The 15,211-nt window shown below is 39.8% G+C and overlaps 1 protein-coding gene across 2 annotated transcripts in view; it reads right to left on the bottom strand.

Moving 5' to 3' along the window:
- Positions 1 to 1,513: 1,513 nt before the first annotated feature.
- The window catches only part of pstpip2 (proline-serine-threonine phosphatase interacting protein 2), a 134,405-nt gene continuing 120,707 nt past the window's right edge, over positions 1,514 to 15,211 (bottom strand). The window contains exons 13-15 of one of the 2 annotated variants that reach the window (XM_043713006.1): positions 12,756 to 12,790; positions 11,306 to 11,368; positions 1,514 to 4,048 (exon numbers count right to left, since the gene is read on the bottom strand). In XM_043713006.1, coding sequence (XP_043568941.1) covers positions 11,310 to 11,368; positions 12,756 to 12,790 — 94 coding nt within the window. In that variant the 3' untranslated portion in view covers positions 1,514 to 4,048; positions 11,306 to 11,309. The remainder of the gene's footprint in view (positions 4,049 to 11,305; positions 11,369 to 12,755; positions 12,791 to 15,211) is intronic. The other variant, XM_043713091.1, reaches the window with a different exon arrangement.

Raw genomic sequence — 15,211 nt, forward strand, 5'->3', positions numbered from 1 at the left:
AGGAGGCGCCCAGTCTCCCCAATGTAGAGGAGACTTTCGAAGGTTTGTAGGGTGGAAGGTGAGCACCAGGGGGGTTCTGTCCTTGTTGCGGTTGGAGGGGTTGGGTCTGAGGGCGGAGGTGCGGGATGTGAACGTGATGCGTTGGAGGGCATCTTTAACCACGTGGGAAGGGAAATTGCGGTCTCTGAAGAAGGAGGCCATCTGGTGTGTTCTATGGTGGAACCGCTCCTCCTGGGTGCAGATACGGCGGAGGCGGAGGAATTGGGGATACGGGATGGCATTTTTGCAAGAGGTAGGGTGGGAAGAGGTGTAATCCAGGTAGCTGTGGGAGTCGGTGGGTTTGTAAAAATTGTTGGTGTCAAGTCGGTCGTCATTAATGGAGATGGAGATGGTCCAGGTAAATTTAAGGTCAGGGTGGGATGTGTTGGTGAAGTTGGTGAATTGCTCAACCTCCTCGCGGGAGCACGAGGTGGCGCCAATGCAGTCATCAATGTAGCGGAGGAAGAGATGGGGAGTGGTGCCGGTGTAATTACGGAAGATCAACTGTTCTACGTAGCCAACAAAGAGACAGGCATAGCTGGGCCCCATACGTGTGCCCATGGCTACCCCTTTGGTCTGGAGGAAGTGGGAGGATTCAAAGGAGAGACTATCACGTGTTAGGAGGAGAACATTTCAGGGACAGTGATCAAGTATCATAAGGTTACAATTGTGGTTATTGGCTGTGGGAAAGGTGTAAAGGAACAGTTCTGATTAATAATATTTAACTGGGGGAAACCAACTTCAATGGAGTGAAAACAGATCAGGCCCAAAAGAATTGAACTGAAAGGTTGGCAGGCAAAACTGGTCTGTCTTTAAAGAGGAGACCAGTTGGGCCTAAGCCATTGTTTATTCCCACAAACTGCAAAGGCACAGCAAACAAATCCAGAGGTCTTTGAATGACAAAAGAGACAGATTAACATGAAAAAAAAATTGTACTTATGATGGATGTTAGGTGTACAGTTCAACTGAGAACCAGACTCAAGATGCAAAATTCAGACAGGAAATAAAGAAGCCTATGGGGGATAAAAAGAGAGAGTATGAAAAGAGAGTAGCTAATATCAAGGATACACAAAAGTCTTCCATAGTCATACAAATTGTAAATGATGGTAATAGGAGGAATAAGGGGTCATGGCTAAAAAAAATGAATAATTTGCAGCTACAACTACTCAGGGTAAGATGCTACTCAGGTCATGATAATTCAGAGTCTTGATGGGTTTAAAATTGATGACAAGAAGGTATTGGATAGAGACAAAAAACTGCAGATGCTATATTCCAAAACAGACAGGCAGGAGGCTGGAAGAACACAGCAAGCCCCACAGGGACCAACTGGACCTCCCAGTCACCGCCCATTTCAATTCCCCCAACCACTCCATTTCCAACATGACCATTCTTGCCCTCCTCCATTGCCAAAATGAACCACAGCACAAATTGGAGGAACAACATCTCATCTTCCACCTGGGCAGCCTACAGCCCAGAAGACTCAACATTGAGTTCTTAAATTTCAAATAACCTCTCTTCCCAACCCTTCCTCCTCCCTTCCACTGCTCCCTGCCATCCAACTGGATTTATTCCTGCCATTGATCAACCCTCTATCTGTCTTCCCCTATCCCCACTTCACCACCCTGCCTCGCCACCACCTTTATCTGCACCTCCCCCTCCACCAACTCCCAGTCCTGATGAAGGGTTACACCCGAAACACCGACTTCTCCACTTCCTGATGCTGCCTGGTTTGCCATGTTTTTTCAGCCTCTTGCTTGTCTAAGGAGTTACTGGATGGTATTTCTACTCAGAAAATGAGGGGGGTTTTATTCTTTCAGGTGCTATTAAAATGAACAAGAGAGTCTTGACATTGAAAACAATGAAGCAGAGTTTCACATCAGAGTTGAAAATGTTGGTTCTTATTTTGAAATATCAAGGCACTGACAGCTGTGCTGAGCTGGTACAAAAGAGGATTAGAAGCCTGGGGCAGATCAGTCATAAACTTGTTGAACAACAGTCAGGCTTGAGGGGGCCGAATGGTTTACACCCTCTCCTGTTTCTTAAAGATGATAAACACTAGGATCAAATGGGCTGCATCCAACATACCGAGACAAGTGCAAGTGGAAATTGCAGAGGCACTGGCCTTAATTCTTGAAGCTTCTTCAGTGTGGAATTCGCAGTCATGCAGTGGAAACAGGTTCATTCCAGAGAAAACTGGACTGTTATTTTGAAAGGATGAATGTGGAAGACCATGGGGAGAAGACAGATAGTCACTCTAACTGAATTGTTCCCATGAAAGTTGGCACAGACATGACAAGCCACATGGCCTCCTTCTGCTCGGCCACCAAGTGCCCAGAATTCCTACCACTGAGCTCAGAATTCACCTCATTTTTATTTTAAACTGGCTTACCTGCAATGGGGTAAAAAATATCTCACCCTGCAATGGAGAGAGAGTCCATTGCAGCATAATGTTATACAGGTAGGCATTTACAGATTTTCAAATTGTTGAAAAGTTATTTTGCTGCAAAAAATAAGTAGTGATTGTTCCAGCCATCCAAAACATAAAAACAGCCACTCTTTATCAAATTATCAATAACATAACAATAAGAATGTGACATTTAAAAAATTAATCTACATGGGAAATGATGTTATATTGCACACAATTTCACCTGACATATAAATACATCAGGGTCAAAAACTGCAATGCCAAGCCATTGAATAATCTCCAACATTCATTAGACATGCCTTTACCCATTGAAAGTAGACAAATATTTTGCATTGGGAGTTACTGGAATGCAAGATGGAAATGAATGGCACCTGGGATCAGATTAAACAAGGCAAACATCTCTTCAACTAGAGTGAAGGATTGTGAAATGAGCAGCAGATGAGTGATCATAACAACGATTCCCAAATACCTCATCAATCCCCTTAGCTTCCTTAAAAATAGGAAGGGTCTCTCTGTGATCACTCTCATAGCTGGCAGTTGTAAAGTGACACTGATAGAGAGATGAAAATTAAGTTCCCATTCAGGGTGCTATCTGGTGAGTGAAAGGAGGAATATGAAACATCATAATGTATCCTCCCCAAACACCCTCCAAGATGAAATTAGTTGACACCAATGGAACTGAGTATAAAAAATCCAAGCAGACCTTACAGCTTAAATCACACAACTGCAACAATGGAATTGACCACACTAGGTTCATTGAGAACACCTGCAGTATGAATATTTTAATTACTGTTTTGTAAATTGATAGTTGCCTCTAAATAACCTTGGCTGATTATTAATGGGACTACCCAGACTGTTATTACTGTTATTAATGCATCTATTTGGACATGGATAGACTGGGATTATGTAATATTGTTTTTTTGTCATAAAAAGGAATTTAGCCACAGTCAGTTCCAGCATTCATAAAGTAGAGAATAGCATATTTTTAATTTTTATTCTTCTTTTAGCTTGCCTCTTTCCTCACCATTTGTGTGTGGTTCCATGGGCGGTCTGAATAAACAAACCTGGCAGCAAATCTTGGCAAGACTATTCAACAGTTGATGGGCAACTGTGGCTGAAGTTCCTCTTCTTAACCCACAAAGGAGGAGATCAGTTTTGATACCATTACCCCTACTCCACCAGAGACCCACCAGCATCACAAATTGGAGACGTGGTTAGCTCCCTCTTGTTTACATACTTCAGTTATTCAAACTTAATGAGCTTAGTCTCAAGCAAACAGGTCTTTATACAGTTAGCCTTAAGGTGCGTCATGGTGAAAGGTTGAATTTAATATTCAAATCTGAACTCCATCCAAGTACTGATTAGCATCTTATCAGAATTTGATATCATTGATGTGACATTGTAACTGAGAAATGTAGAAATGTAAATATATAAATTCTGGCAGCAACAGTTAAAATCCATGAGGTTGACGCATAAACCACTGTCTTCAAATGACCTTCCATTCCCTCAGTGAATAAAATATCCACTATCCCAATGTTGCAGAGTTTCCAATGGCGTTTTTGCTGCCAAGACTTGAGCTCCAATCTGTAGAAAACAAGAGGTTAGGGTGTTTCATCAATAACTCATAATGTTACACCAGTAATCTATGTTTAATTTGATTCTAGGAGGAATAATCTGCAAATTTCTGAGTTTTAACTGGTTGATAGATTTGCCTGTGGTGATACTGGAAGTTAACTGAATTCAAAGAATAAAAACACAAGGGATGAAGTGAGAAAAGGCAATACTGATAAGAGATGCAGTAAATTCAGGGGAGTCTTGTGTGCATCATGAACAACATTATAGACTGGTTGGAGTAACTGGTCTCTTTCTCTGTTTGAAATTCATTCAACTGTGTCCTGAGCTAATAGATTGTCCTATGATGAGAGATGGAATAAATTGGGCCTTTAAGGTCTGGAGTTTAGAAGAATGAGAGCGGACCTTATTGAAACTGGCATGACCACGAGTGAGAACCCCCAAAGTACTGTGAACATTTTTAACTTGTAATTTTAAAGTTTTTTTTTAAAAAAGAGGGCTGTTACAGCTGAAAATGGATGCTGATGCAAATTAAGTGACTATCTGAAGAGCGTTCCACAGAACATTACATGTGTGGCTGACAAGGGAATTTCACACAATAGCACTTCAAAACGTTTGAGTGAGAAGCAAGTCAATACAGACTGGACTGTGATTTCTTGTCTCTACAAAGGTAACGAGGGACTGATGCCTCCTACTCAACAACAAGCCATCCCTACAGATTTGTCCCAAAATGCAGATTCATTTTGCATTTTTCCCCTTTGAAGAACACGCAAGATCAGGGTTAAAAAAAAGCCAGTTTCAACTCTAGTAGAGTTGCTACTGGGACTAAAGGCTTTTGTGTGCATGGGTTTGAGCGTTAGGCTGCTCTGAAGGTCACAGTCAAAGAAATATCCCTTAGTAAACCTTGAATTGCACCCTTCTTCACTCTCTGTGCTGCAAACAAGTCAACAGGAAACAGGATAACAAAAGGATTCTCTTTCATCATGAATGCTGGAATCACAGTTTAAAAAAATCAGAACTTCAGACTATTAACCAATCTGCAAAACTAAGGATCATGAAACAGACTGTTAAACTACTACCAGCATCATGACCGATAACCTCCACTGCAATGTTCAGCTATCTGCTCATCAAAACTGATGCATGTATGTTTTTTAAAAAACTTTTATCCTTTTGAATGCACCTCTTTTTATATTTGATTTGATTTATTCCTGTCACGTGCACCAGATACAGAGATGTGATGATGCTGCTCCTTTAACAAGGTTATGTTGCCCTTTTTTTCAGAGGGGTCAGAAAGGCAGAGGTCCCACTATGGAGGTATCTACTTGAAAAAGCTTTTAAGCATATTTTTAAAACACTTATACAATGAAAGGGAGTACCAGTTCTCCCAGTTACAGACAAAGGGCTTATGCCTGAAACATCCATTTTCCTGCTCCTGGGATGCTGCCTGATGGGCTGTGCTTTTCCAGCACCACACTCTTCAACTCTCCCAGTTCAGGGTTTGGTTTGGTTTGGTTTTAGGAGAAAATGAGGACTGTAGATGCTGGAGATTAGTGTCAAGAGTGTGGTGCTGGAAAAAACAGAGCAGGTGCTTTGATAATGAAAGACTTTTGTCCGAAATGTTGATTCTCCTGCTCCTCGGTTTGGTTTTAGCAAGCTGTTTTGTTTGCAGCTGCTGGTCAAGTTTTAGCTGGGAATCCACAGAAACTGCTGGGGACCCAAAGAAGCAGTTCCATGCTGATCCTGTCTCTCTCTCTGACATCTCTCCTTTAAGAACCTGAGTTTGCTTTTACCTTTTATTGCCAAGGGGATGTTGCAAGTATTTGGAGTAGCATCATTAAGTTGTGATAGAGTCAATTGGGTTTTCAGATAGGTTGTTATTCTGAATTCTGTTCTCTTTTGTTCATGTTTCATTCAGTAGTCTGTAAATAAATTCCTTTATGCTTAAAACTGGACCAGCTGCATCACTCCTGGAATAGCCACTCTACACTTGCTAAAACAATTACAAAAGTTAGGGTCTGGGCTACCTTGTTGAAATGTTTTGAGGGGATCTGGCTGGTACATAACAGTGAAAAATATTGCCTTACATGCTTTACAGACATTTCTAATCTGCATGCATATGTGTCATATTACAAATTATTCTTGCATTTAGAAATTAATAAGTTCATTCTTCATTAACTCAAGAACTCCTGCTCAAATTGGCTCCTTTTAAAGTATAAATTTCTTTTAGGTCTGGGAGAAAGGTATCCACAAGGGAAGGGATCCTTTAAGATTCATCTTCTTGCAACTAAGCGAGTGGGTGTGTGAATAAAGAGGGGAGCCAGTTTATCCCTCCTTAATCGTTAGCTGAACAGTTCAGGGTGTTCTTTCTGGAACATTGCCTGGATCTGGACATAACAAAAACATTCAAGATTTCAAAGGGGTTTGTCAGAGTTCGTTGAGTGAGGGTTCATTTTCCCCATGAATCTAGACCATGGGGAAGCAGTCTCCGAAAGGACAGAAAATTGTTTAAATGGTTGAAGAAAAGGAGAAGTTTCTTCACTGAATGGATTGTCAATCTATGGAATTCTCTACCCAAGAAGAGCATGTTTGGGTCATATTGAATATACCTAAGACTCAGAGAAACAGATTTTTGATATCTCTAGGAATCAAATGAAATGGGGATTGTGCAGGGAAGTGGAGTGAAGCTGAAGATCAGCCAAAATCGTATTGAATGCTGGAGCCAGCTTGTTGGGGCATATGGTGTAATCCTGCTCCTATTTCTTGTGTAAATGTTGGACTCGATGGCAATTCAAATATTGGTGCATTCCCTGGAATTGCTTGCAAATTTTAATAGATTCCTTGATATTTCCTAAATTTGCAGACACAATAGCTAACATTTTAATGTTACTGAGAAAGGATCCATTTTGTGGATTTTGTCAAATAGGTGACAGCCGTAAACTGGCTCATTTTGCAGGGCAATGCCCTGGCAGATTGGGGTTAACCCGCCTGGTTTAGAAACCAAAACACTCTAGCAATTAATGTTAATTATCATTAATGGTTGCAATCTCCATGTCAAGGCTTCTAGCAGAGTCTACTTGCCAACATCAGCACTCTAATCTAAAACAGATCTTCTTTCCCCTTCATTGTTATTCTTGCAAATTATCCTGATGAATACAAGATAAACATTTTAATGAAGTGTGTTTTGCTTTTCATTAGTACTTGATCTCTGTACTATCAAATTATAAACTTACGTTTTCTTAGCTCCGCACTAGACTCTCCAATGCCCTCCTGACTGGCCTCCCACCCTACATAAACTTGAGCAAATGGAAACACCTTTTCCACATCTACCCTTAAAAACCATGTCGTAGCCTTGACCTCCATCAGTTTAGCCTTCACTATTCTAATTTCTAGGGAAAACAAATACAGACTGTTTACTGTTTTCTGATAGGTATATCCTTTTAGTTTAGTGTCTCTTTCTCTGGTGTCTGTATGTCCTTGTAACATAAAGACACTGTGCTAATACCCCAAATTGAAAAATGTGGCACTGGAAAAGCACAGCAGGTCAGGTAGCATCCGAGCAGCAGGAGAGTCGATATTTTGGGCATAAGCCCTTCACATTCCTGATGAAGAGCTTATGCCCAAGACGTTAACTCTCCTGCTCCTTGGATGCCATCTGACCTGCTGTGCTTTTCCAGTGCCACACTCTTCAACTCTGATCTCCAGCATCTGCAGTCCTCACTTTCTTTCATAATACCCCAAGTGACTGTACTATGAAAAGATGGAATGAATCTCAAAGTAAGTTCCAAGATCATAAGATAGTTGTAAATAAATTGATAAGTGTAAATTAACATATTACAGCTTGCAGTAGTAGATGGATACTCAAAGCTCCAACAAGCATTTCCTTAAAAAGATGCAAAGCAAAGATTTTTATCAAATACTTAAGCATTAGATTTCAGTGCATCTGGCAAGATAATAAAAAAGCATTCACATCTGGGCTTGAAATGGTTTAGGTGCAGAAGATGATCTAAACAAGTCATTTCACTGACAATTGGAAAGAAATGTTATGACTGAGGTGAGTTTGGGGGTGTAAGTTATTTTCTAGTCCCATTCCTCCACATGTCACAACAAATTTTGAATTTAACAAGAGTGGATGATATAGCCAATTCCATAGGTTTAAGACTGAATCTCATTTATTATTAGAAACAAGTCAGCCAGGTTTCTTTAGTCAACAAAGAATAACAAGTTCATTACAAATAAAAAACTTAAATAAATATGCAAAGATATGACTTATATTTTAACATCTCAAACCTAACACAAGGCAAACATGGACAACACAGCAAAAGTGAGGACTGCAGATGCTGGAAACCAGAGTTTAGATCAGAGTGGTGCTGGAAAAGGAATAGATGAAGGAATTTTGTCCGAAATGTCGATTGTCCTGCTCGTCAGATGCTGCCTGACCTGCTGTGCTTTTCCAGCACCACTCTGATCTAAAATATGGACAACAGTCAAACTATAGTCAAATATACCACATAATACACAGCCCTCCAAACATTAGTGACACTGAGAGTAATTGAAATCTCATGAAAACTTTATAAAGAGTTAGGACTCTACGCTTTTAAAAACTCCCTCAAGAAATATTCTAAAAAGGATAGCCTTAACGAAAGATTCACCTTCCTTTCCTGGAACAACCGTGTCCTGAATTCTGGGAAACTGCAATCCAACACACATGAACACCTTTTACAAAACAGCAAGCTTCACTGAGCCAGTACTGCCCTGAGTTCTAATCAGGCTCAGTTGCTCACAGTTGAAACTGCTTGTGTTTTCTACATCTTCTCTTACAACTATACTGAATTATTAGTGGAATTTTTTGTGGCATGCAATTTCCGTGGATCCCCTGCAGCTCCCATGATCTTTCCAGAGCCCCAACTTCAACATTTACCAACCCAATAACTCCTAAAATCTCTTCCCGAGTTGCAACATCAGAGACATTCCAACTGTCCTAAACTTCACAGAGTTCTCAACTATACAGTGTAGTTCAGTTGCTTTCTCAACAGTGCAACTTTACTGTTTTTTTTGACATGGAGCTTGCTTCTGTCTTTACCTGTTGGACAACACAAACAAATTGTGACCCAGGAACTGTTTTGAGTGACCTTTGAACTACTTTGTGTGACCTATTGAAAACCTTGCAACAGGTCCTCCATTATCCCTAGGAAATATTGAATGGTCCTAACATTTTGGAGCAATCAGCAGTAAAACTCAATTGCAACCCCTAGGAACTGTCTGTCCTGTGAATGTTAGTGTTCTCTTGACTGCTAGGTGCTACAGAACAAACTGATACAATAACAGACAGATTGATCTCAGAAGGAGAAGCCTGCATTTACATTATACCTTTCATGACCTCAGGATCCCCAAGCATGTTACATTCAATGAAGTAATTTGAACATGTCTGCCATCTGCACCCAGCAAGTTCCAAGAAATAACAAGGAGATAACAAAGTCCATTTTAGATAGCTCACAATACTTTAAACAGGGGAGGAGCAAAGAAAAAAAATCCTCTATATATAATCAGTAATATTAGAACAAATCTTTGAGATCCAATTTTAATTCTTTAAAGTATATAATAGCCACAGGTCTGGCTGCAGCAGCACTATTGTGATCACATGCACTGTTTATAACTTTCTTCTACATATTCCAAGTAAATGTACTTTATGCAGTTATCTGTGCTGTCACAGTATGTGAATTGTAAAAGATTAGTCTGCATCTACAACGAGGAATTAGACAGTTAATATAATATTATGGTTTATTGTGAAGAGGTTATGTTCAGAAACACAGACCATTGGGGAGACCACAGCTGGAAGACTATACAGTATTGGTCTCTTACATCAAAGAAGGATGCAAGAGTATTGAAAGCACTGCAGAGGAAGGTTTACTAGACTAATACTCAAGTGTACAAGTTGATCTATGAGGAAAGATTGGAAAAGCTGGGTTTGTATCAACTGGAGTTTAGAACAGACTTGGCAGGATAAATATGGAGAGGATGTTTCCACTCATAGGAGAATCTAGAACTAGTGGTCACAGTTTCCAAACAAAAGGTTGCCCCATTTAAGACAGAAATAAGGAGAATGATTTTTCTCAGAAGGTTGAGAATTTTGAAACTCTTTTCCTCAAAAGTGGATGCAGAGCCTCGAATATCTTTAAGGCACAGGTGGATAGATTCTTGATAAGCAACAGGGGGAGTTGAAAGATTATTGTCTTTAGGCTAAGGTGGAGTAATCAAATCAGCCACATCTTATTCACTAGCAAAGCAGGCTTGAGGGGCTTATATATATATATGTGTTTCATCAGGACTGCACAGTCTTGGACCTGAAACATTAACTTTCCTGCTCCTCTGATGTTGCTTACCCTTCTTTTTCCAGCTCCACACTTTATCGACTCTGACTTTCCAGCATCCACAGCCCTCACTACCTCTAAGCAGTGTATATATGTACCTAACAACATTCAAACAAATCTTTATGTGTGCCAGAACACTAGATCTGCCATCTGAACCTTCCACACATTATCCATTTATTTTTATCAAGAACAAAACCAATATTGGCTAAATGCTATTCTTCCCTCAAAGTGAATCTCTGCAGAGATAGAAATCTGTTTTTTTTTTCCCCTTTACATCGTGTTTGTCTGCATGTGTATGTATGTGTCTGTGTGCAGTCTGGACTATTTAGAGGGTAAACATTTATATTTTCATATTACAAACTATGCGTAATATGAAATTCTGCATCTTTGTAGAATAAATTTCATTTCATAATAAATCAATGCTTTATGTTTACAAAAGAAGATTAGCAGATGGATTTTGTTATTCTAAGACAAAGAAAGCAAGCAGTGGCCTAATCAGAACTGGATGAACAACTGAATTCATATTGTGATCCATGGAGTGGTGGGACTAGGAAAAAGATAGTGCATTTTTCTTATTTGAATGCAACATTATCCATTAATCAACAATGAATTGGTAGTCACATCTCAATTCTCACTTAACTACATGTAGCTTAATGTATTAAATAACATTGCTGGTGGATTTCCTCAGATTCTGTTCTAGACCCATGCTTGACCTTTATCCAAAGACTCTTGCTGGTAAGTATCGATGAGATAGAATTTATCTCAGCTGATATCCTCATTAAATAATAAGCATCAGCAATCTGCTAAGTAGACTCATGGATTAAAAAGACCAGGAACAATGGTTATTACCTTGGGAAGAGTGCAAAAGTAAGGAGATAGCAAGAACATTTGAAGAACTTACATGACTAATGGTGTCGAATGTAACTGTAATTATTTTCTCCAACTGTAGCATATTGTGGTTCAGCTGCAATAAGAGAATAACCAAAGAAGACACTGAATCATCTCTTGTTCAAGAAGATACACAAAGCATTTAATAAGGACCAAATCTATTACCTCACAAACATGCTCAAAATACTACAAAAGGTATCCTTTAATTATTCTGATTATTAGTAACTTGCAAAATTAGACAGTGACTAGAAGAAAATTGTCACCATTTATGGTGAATAAAACTATTGGAGTTTCAGACCAAGGGTATAATGGCATCTTATGAGTATGTAGGGGTTCTTTGCATTGGTGCCTCTTGCGTGTCTCAGATATCCTCAGCATCTTTTTGAAAAACGTAGTTGATATCTGACCAAAAAATAATTTCTTTTGCTCGGCATCTTATTCATTTTATGCCTGTATGCCCCAGGTATAATTGACAATATGTCTTGGTGAAGAGCTTCAGATACAAGCACCTGTTTGCCTTTGTTTAAAAGCCTAATTTCAGATAGGACATTCCAATCCATGCCAGGGAATTTGGTGGTCATCTTTCTGTTATTCCCTATCTTTTACAAACATTTCCAATATGTAGGGAATCCGTGTATTGCAAGCAGATCTAGAGACCACACCTTAGGAAGGACATATTGGTAATGGAGGGATTACTACATAGGTTTACAAGAATGTTAGCTGGACTTCAGGGATTAAGTTACAAGGACAGATTATACAAATTAGGCTTTTGTCTCTAAAATTTAGAAAGTTAAGGGGTGACTTGATCAACATCAAAAGCTATTTCCACTGGTTGGGGTTCTAGAACTAGGGGGCACAATCTGAGAATTAGGGCCTGGCTGTTCAGGAGAGATAAAAATTGAAATTGCTGGAAAAGTTCAGCAGGTCTGGTAGCATCTGTGGAGAGAAACGGGTCACGTAACTCTTCCTCAGAAGCAATTGCCAGCAATTTTTATTTTTGTTTCTGACTCTCAGAATCTGCAGATCTTTCCGTTTTTGTTCAGGAGAGATGTTAGGAACATTTCTACACAAAAAGGGTGGTACAGGTTTGGAACTGTCTTCCACAAATGGTAGTTGATGCTCCATCAGTTGTTAGTTTTAAATCTGAGATAGATAATTTTTTATTAAGTAAAGGCATTAAGGAATATGTACCAAAGGTGGGTACATGGTGTTAGACCACAGATCAGGCAAGGTTACATTGAATAAAGAAACAGGCCTATGTTCCTAACTGATGACATACTTCCTATGTAAAGCAATGACCATCCACACATTGGCCAAAGCTTCAACATTAGCTTCATAAAACAAATAAAAAAAGTACAACATGAGGTTTAAAACAGTTCAGAGAATCAACTGCATGCCAAAATGGCTTCAATTGCTTTAACTTTAATATGATTTATTAATAATGCATGGAGATAGCTACTTACATGCTGAATTGTCAGGGTTTGGCAGAGGCATACGCCTGAAGTCAAAAAAAAGCAAGATTGTGAGTAATTTCTTTCCCATAAGCAAAAAATATTCAGTCCATATAACTGGAATACACAACAAAATATACGAGGTAAAAACAATGACTGCAGATGCTGGAAACCAGATTCTGGATCAGTGGTGCTGGAAGAGCACAGCAATTCAGGCAGCATCCGAGGACCTCGGATGCTGCCTGAATTGCTGTGCTCTTCCAGCACCACTGATCCATACACAACGAAATAAGTCAATTCATTGTTACATTCTTTAATTCGTAAGATCTCACCATGACCAAATTAGGAAATGAAGACTACATGGACCTTAATAAAGCTTTTGACAAGGTCCCTCATGACAGATAGATACAAAAGGTGCAGTTATTTCGGATCTATGGTGAGCTGCTAAGATGGATACAGAACTGCCTTGATCATAGGAGATAGTGAGGAGCAGTGGAAGAGTGTTTTTTTGACTCTGAACCAGTAGTATTCTTCAAGAATGAGTGCTGAAACCACTGTTGTTAGTAACATATATATAAATATAAAATTTGGGGCAGAATGTAGGTGGTCTGATTTGCAAATCTGTGGATGACAGAAAGATTGGGGGAGCTGCAGATAGTGGAAGAGGATTGCCAGAGGATACAGCACAGTATAACGGGCTGGAGACTTGGGCAGAGAAATGGCAGATGGAGTACAACCAGATAAATGCAAGGGAGATTTAATGCAGGAGGGAAATGTACAGTAAATGACAGAAACCTTAGTCGCATTAACATACAGAGGGACCTAAGTGACAGTGGCAAAAGTGGATAAGGTGGTCAAGAAGGCATAAATCATGCTTGCTTTCATTGGTCAGAGCATAGAGTATAAAAATTGGCAAGACACGTTGCAGCTGTATCAAACTTTAGTTAGGCCCTCATTTGGAATATTGTATACAGTTCTGGTCACCACACTACCAGAAGGATGTGGAATCTTTAGAAAGGGTGCAAAAGAGATTTGGAGGGTATTATGAGGAGAAAATGAACAAACATGGTGTATTTTTACATGAACGCTGAAGGATAACAGAAACCCTGATAGAAGTTTACAAAATTATGAGAGGCATGGATAGAATGTATAGTTAGAGTCATAGAGATGTACAGCACAGAAACAGACCCTTAGACCAAGCTCATCCATGCCGACTAGATATCCCAACCCAATCTAGTCCCACCGGCTGATATCCCTCCAAACCCTTTCTTTTTCCCAGGGTAGCAATGTCAACTTCTAGGATTTATATGTAAAAGGGGGTAAATTTAAAGCAGATAGAACATAGAATATTACAGCACAGTACAAGCCCTTTGGCCCTCAATGTTGCACCACCCTGTGAAACTAATCCAAAGCCCATCTAACCTAAACTATTCCATTCTCGTCCATATGCCTATTCAATGCCCACTTAAATGCCTGTAAAATTGGCGGCTCCACAACTGTTGCAAGCAGTGCATTCCATGCCCCTACTACTCTCTTGAGTAAAAAAACTACCTCTGACATCTGTCCTGTATCTATCACCCCTCAATTTGAAGCTAAGCCCCCTTGTGCTAGCCATCACCATCCTAGGAAAAAGGCTCTCACTGTCTAACCCTCTGATTATCTTGTATGTCTGAATTAAGTCACCTGTCAACCTTCTTCTATCAAAAACAGCCTCAAGTCCCTCAACCTTTCCTCGCAAGACTTTCTCTCCATACCAGGCAATGTCCTAGTAAATCTCCTCTGAACCCTTTCCAAAGTTTCCACATCCTTCCTATGACGAGGTGACCAGATCTGCACGCAGTACTCCAAGTGTTTTGTATAGCTGCAGCATGACCTCATGGTTCTGAAACTCGATCCCTCTATTAATAAAAACTAACACATTATATGCCTTTTTAACAGCCCATTCAACCTGGGTGGCAACTTTGAGGGATCTATGTACATACACATCAAGTTCTTCCTGCTCATCTACACTACCAAGAATCTTACCATTCGCCCAGTACTCTGCACTTCTGTTACACCTTCCAAAGTGAATCATCTTACACTTTTCTGAATTAAACTCCATTTGCCACCTCTCAGCCCAACTTTGAAGCTTATCTATGTCCCTCTGTAACCTACAACATTCTTCGGCACTATCCACAACTCCATTGACCTTAGTGTCATCCACAAATTTATTAACTCATCCTTCTATGCCCTTATCCAGATAGTTTATAAAAATGACAAACAGCAGTGGACCCAAAACAGATCCTTGCGCAACTAGTACATGAACACCATAGGGAACCTTATTAAATACTTTACTGAAATCCATATCCACCATATCAACGGCTTTACTCTCATTTACCTGTTTGGTCACCTTCTCAAAGAACTTAATAAGGTTTGTGAGGCATGACGTACCCTTCACAAAATGGTGCTGACTATCCCTAATCAACTTA

This window comes from Chiloscyllium plagiosum, chromosome 1, assembly GCF_004010195.1.
Source record: "Chiloscyllium plagiosum isolate BGI_BamShark_2017 chromosome 1, ASM401019v2, whole genome shotgun sequence".
Lineage (NCBI taxonomy): Eukaryota > Metazoa > Chordata > Chondrichthyes > Orectolobiformes > Hemiscylliidae > Chiloscyllium > Chiloscyllium plagiosum.